The sequence below is a fragment of the Coccinella septempunctata genome, chromosome 8, assembly GCF_907165205.1.
Source record: "Coccinella septempunctata chromosome 8, icCocSept1.1, whole genome shotgun sequence".
NCBI classification, from domain to species: Eukaryota; Metazoa; Arthropoda; class Insecta; order Coleoptera; family Coccinellidae; genus Coccinella; species Coccinella septempunctata.
Window position 1 is genome coordinate 14,328,324 of NC_058196.1, and position 5,804 is coordinate 14,334,127.

The following is a 5,804-nucleotide window of genomic DNA, read 5'->3' on the forward strand; positions in this document are numbered from 1 at the left end:
TATGTCGAGAAATGTTTCCTCTCCGAGATACGGGGTGTTAAAATTATAGAAAAAAAATGTTTTTTATTAATAACTCTCACACTGCTTGAAAAATTTGTTTGAAATTTGGGAAATAGGTTTTGAGCGTCAAGGAGCACTTTTTGCATAATATCATTTCTTTTTTATTCTACCAGTGGCGTCCGTACTGCAGCGGGACTGAATATTTTCAGATAAAAAAATGATACGCCACTGTTCGATTTGGAGCAAATTCAGTCTCCTGCCTTTTTGCTGTACGAGGCACCGTTTTCGGTTAAAAAAATAAAACACATTCTCATGCATGAAGAAATCGCCGAAATTTTATATAGCAGAAATAGTATTATTATTATGCACATGGTAAGTACATAATAATAATTTTATATAGCAGAAATTATTGCGAAATCTTAGATCCCTAGATCCCCCCCCCTAGTCCTCACCTTAAAATTCTTTTCATATTAAGGTTTCGCGAATTTTGTTACATAGTTTGCTTCCATATTGATGAAATCAATCTCGAATTCTATCGCGTTTAGGCTCAATAATTCAGCCTGTTGAATCAAGCTCATGATAACGTACAGTAAAGGGTTCTGTATCGTTCCTTCTTGATTGAAGTTTTCACCATCCATTTCCCCCATCTCGAAACGTTCGAAAAAGCAAATAGCCCCGACACCAGCACAGTTGATCTCTGTAAACTCCAGAAGCGGCAGCGATTCCTGGGACGTCACCGGTTGTTTGTTTATTCATATCCCGAATCTTGTTTGATGCCCGAAATTAAACTCTATTGCTTTTGCCCATTCGTAGATGTATCGCGTAGTCGGCAATAAAATTCACGGGGTTTACATAATCCGCTTCCAAGATAGGATTTCGGGTCTCCAGATTTTCATAGAACGTGAGAATAAAATAGGCAAATCGTTCGCTCCTCAGAAAATCCTAGAGCGGATTCTGTTATGGTTTCCCGTCGCGTTTGTTTTGATGAAAATCACGTTCGCCCAGGTCGCGACACATGACACAGGTGTCATAATGTGCATACAAGATCGTTCGATCAGTAGTAGTGTATTTTTCAGGTATCCTTAGCATTTGGGGGGAAAGAAGAATGGATTTTAGTGTTACCTATAACGTTAGAATACCAATTATAACAATGAACAATGTTTCAAATACATTTTCAACTATTCGATAGTTCTGAAAATTATTTTAAATCTACGAAAATTATGTCATCATTTTGATAAAATTCTGACGTGTCAATCTCTGCTGCATAAATTCCATCATTGTGAATTATTCAGAAAATATTCATGTCAGAAGACGATAAAATATTAAAATGCGGACAAAAGTTCGATAAGTTGAAGTTATGGCTGAGAATTTTTCAGTTCGTGAGTATCCATGATATAATTATACTAAGGGGGGATAAGGTCTATCAAATTAGATGGATCTATCGGTGTTGGAATTCCTCACACTAGCCAAGTGTTCCTTAGTTCTAGTCTTTAACGATCTACAGCTCCTACCAACATAAACAACGTTAAAACCAGGCTTTCTACAAGTCAGAACATAGACGCTCGGCTATTCTAACTTATCAACCTTACTCTTGTTGTTAATCCATGAATGGCCTGAAATATTCTGCGACTTGAAGCTAACCCTGACATGATCAATTTGATTCATTACGTTGGCTACTTGTTTGTGAAATAGTCCATAGTGCGGAATGCTGCAAAACCTAGTTTTTGATGCACACTCCTCTTAATATTTCTTCTGGAAAGGTTTTTCAAATTTTTTTTTGGCATAATTTCCTATTATGACGTATTTTAACACTGTTTGCTGTTCCAGTTGAACAAATGGAATTCATCACAACATAAATTTTCAAATTGAAACCTACCTAAATTTTTTATTGATTCAGTCGATTCCCTCTTTTCAAGTTTATCCGAGAGTTTATCCTTGTTGAAGTTTCCATTTCAGGTAGATGTAGGGTTTATTCAAGTAATCCTTACTCTTTTGTACGTAGAGACATACAACATTTAAAGTTCAAACAGTGTTATAATACAACATAGTAAGATAATGGAGAAAGGTGAAGATTTTATTGAAAAAAAAAACCGTCCCGTTTCACAATTGAGAATTCCAATAACACATAAACCGCTGTTTAAATTGCCATCAACTGATCTATCTTAGGATGCGAAGATATACTAGGTATGATATTTGAAATAGGAAAGTAGTAGGTAGAAGGTGAGCTGCAAAGGTCTGAAAATATTTCAGGAATACAGTTCATCGTCGAAAAACCCAATATGAAAATTTTCAGCCCAAAATTATTATTAGTTCTCCTTAAATGTCTCAAAGTCCATCGCGTCGAATCATCCCTGTATATTTTCAGATTTGACAACGCCAGTAGAAGCTTACTCAGTGCCTCTACTTCGAGCCTTTGATGGAACGTTACAAAGATCCTCATATCATCTGAAATAATAGACAAGAGTAAACAACAAAGGCTAAATCAGAAAAATTTAGTGAGGGAGTTGACAATAACGCTGTTATTTCTGCCCAATCTATCTCGGCAAGTTCGATGCTTTATTGTGACATCGGAATGTTGGCACCCTTAACGAATTATCAGAATATCTTAGTGAGGAAATTTTTCTTTGGATAATCGACTATACGAAGATATATTGAAAAATTCTTAGCTTACTATCGAACAAAATTTCAATGTCAAAATATTTCATTACTCAAAATATTCTTCTCTTAATTGGATACATTTATTACAGCAAACCCGCAACGTCTCTAGACCTTTGAAAAAAAATTTTTTTTGTCTTGCACTGCAAACCAGACCTCCGCAGCTTTTATTACCTCCTCGTTGGAAGAAAACTTACGACCTTTTAAACTTTTTTACAGTTGAAGAAAGAGATGATAATCGGATGAAGCCAAATCTGGTGAATAAGGGGGGTGTTATAGTAATTCAAACCCTAGATCACGAATTTTTTGCATGGCAATATGAGATTAGTGTGCAGGGGCGTTGTCCTGCAAAAACAAAACACCTTTGGATAGCTTTCCGCGTCTTTTCTATTTAATTTTTCTCGTATAGTGGTCCCGAATAGTAATCTCCGGTTATTGTTCTACCCTCATTCAAAAACTCAATCAAGATTACTATATGGCAATCCCAAAAAATTGCAGCAAGAACTTTTCCAGTAGATTTTTGGACACTTCTTAGGTCTTGAAGAATCAGAGTGTCGCCATTCCACCGATATTTGCTTTGTTTTTGGATCGTAGAAATGTACCCAAATCTCATCCATAGTAACAATTCGGTTTGAGAAGTCTACATCGTTTTCAAATCGAGCACAGATCGAACGCGATGCGATGCTTCTACCCTTGAACGCTTTTGGTCAACATTCAAACATTTGGGGATCCATTTTGCAGCTATTTTTCTCATGTCCGAATTGACGTGAACCATATGATGAACGCGTTCGTATGAAATATTCAGTGCTTCAGATATCCGTTTCAGCCCAAATCGACGATCTGATAAAATCATGTCATCCATATTTTCGGGGACTGACACAGAAACTGGTCTTCCAGATCGATCATCATTTTCAAATTTACCTCTTTTGAAGCTTGCAGTCTAATTTTTCATGGTCGCATACAAAGGACATTGATCTCCAAGGGTATTAAGCATATCTTCGTTAATCTGCTTACCTCTTAACCCTTTTAAATACAGGTACTTGATGATGGCTCGATACTCCAATTTTTCGATCTCGATTTCGATGGACATCTACTTTCTTTTAATTTATTGCGTAACTCTGGTTTACTTTTTTGACCTCAAACTTCACACTGGCGCGCATATGTGTCCTATGATGGCATATAACTGAAAATAAAATAAAATAAATTATTAAATTGGTTCTCAACCAGTTTGGTTTCCACCTGATTCGTGAAAGTAAGCTTTCGTCCACTTAGATCGTCTTTTGAAAGTCCTTCATTTAGCGCAAACCTTCTTCAAAGTTAAAAGTTTTAGCTGCCAGCTCTCAACCCATCACATTTTTTTCCACACTGCCTCCATATCTTCCTCTTTCCAAAGTTGACTCTTTTTTCTTGTTGCCGTAGCTGTTAATTCAAAAACAATGAATATGATGGCACCCTATGCTATCTTAGAAAAACTTTGACTATGCCATCATATAGACATAAATGTCAACAAACCGAATTGGTAGGTACTTGTAGTACGACATGACAACAAAGTTTTTTACGTAAAGGGATTTGTTACAGGGTTTTTAAAGGAAGTATAAATTTTTTAAAACAAATTTAAAGGCATCTGAATAATTCGAAAATAAATGAAACAACTTTCTTCCATCAACACTTACCTGAAAGGATAAACTGCCAAAAAAAACATTAAAAGGCACTCTCATTCATGTGTAACATACAAAAATTATTAATTCGAATGAAAGGAAATGTGCGATTCTATTATGTGAAAAAGTTCATAAAAAAGCTCATCAAAAACTCAATAATTGAGTTATTGAGGAGCTTTTTTATCATATCAAAAAAAGTTCTATCAATTTCTGGCAAACACAGTTTGAGTTGCTATTTGAAAAACTGAACATGGGAACTGCTTAATTCAGAATGAAATTTATCTATTCCAGCAATTTTTTACTAGTCATTACCGAAGATTGCATTTTGTGCCTTACATTTTACCAACTTTAGGGAAAATTAGAGAAATAAAAATGAATATTGAAAGTGTAAGTATCATAGTGATGCCTTGAAATCTTCAATTTTCATCAATCGAATCTGATTTCGATTGTAGGATGAATTTTTTCGATATGCAAATGTCGATATCGGATATGTTCCCTATTTTTCGTGGATATGCGGTATATCTAATTGGACTAAAGAATGAACTACATTTCAATGTGACCTATTATAATTCCGTTCCGAATGATTGCGGTGAACTATTCGTCTATAGGGGTCTATATTGCATCCCAGACAAACAACTACGACCCTTCATCGAATCCTACGCCCATTCGAAGTCAAATCGCTTCTCAACTTTGAGGAAGATCTTCTGAGAACATTCCTCATGGAAACTGACCTCCCAAAGATGTTCCTACTCCCAATACATTTACCCCAATTCATATTCTCTCCTATTCACAGATCCTGAATGTCTCGCTTCTAAGTTTTGTTGAAGATCACTCGGACTACGTCTACTTACTGAGTTTTGCAGCCTACTCTCTATCTGTCTTCGCTTCCATCGGAAACTCCGTGATTGTCTCCGGATTTCTGGTGCTCAGGTTTGCTGGTAAGGTGGACGTGTACGTCGAAGAAATTTGGCTGTTTTGCGGCGCAGTTTTTCATCTGATATTTGGAGGTATAATATTGAGCGTTAATGTGCTACACGAATTGGGGGAGAGGAACCGGATATCGGGCTATTTGAGCGTTCTTGTTGGCATTGTTATGTTGGTAGAACCTGTCGCTATTATCTTCAAGAGGAATTTTTGGAAACTAAGATAGATTTTGAGAGTGAACTGCCAATTAATATGTATACAATACCTTGTGAATGAAATATGAGTTAAGAAATGAAACATTTCATTTTTATATTTGAAATTAAGAGTAAAATTGATGGGATGAGGACAGACGAAAGGACAATCAATTCGATACCACGCCGACGTTTCGGTTTATTTAAAACCTTCCTCAGGGCTCTGGAAGAGTGATACAAAATTCACATTAATTGAGGAGATATTATTGTTATGTCTTGAGTTGAATAATGACAACATAATATGATACAAACTAACAAGAGTCACAACATTTCAGTTAATAACAACAACTATGAAAATAGAAGGCAGATTTGTGCG

General features: G+C 35.9%; 1 protein-coding gene across 1 annotated transcript; it reads left to right on the top strand.

Moving 5' to 3' along the window:
• The first annotated feature begins 1,242 nt into the window (after positions 1–1,242).
• LOC123319379 lies at positions 1,243–5,523 on the top strand. The gene is made up of 2 exons (XM_044906298.1): positions 1,243–1,379; positions 5,107–5,523. Exons 1-2 carry the CDS (start codon positions 1,302–1,304, stop codon positions 5,461–5,463), a joined length of 435 nt encoding a protein of 144 aa, XP_044762233.1. The 5' UTR covers positions 1,243–1,301; the 3' UTR covers positions 5,464–5,523.
• The last annotated feature ends 281 nt before the right edge of the window (positions 5,524–5,804 follow it).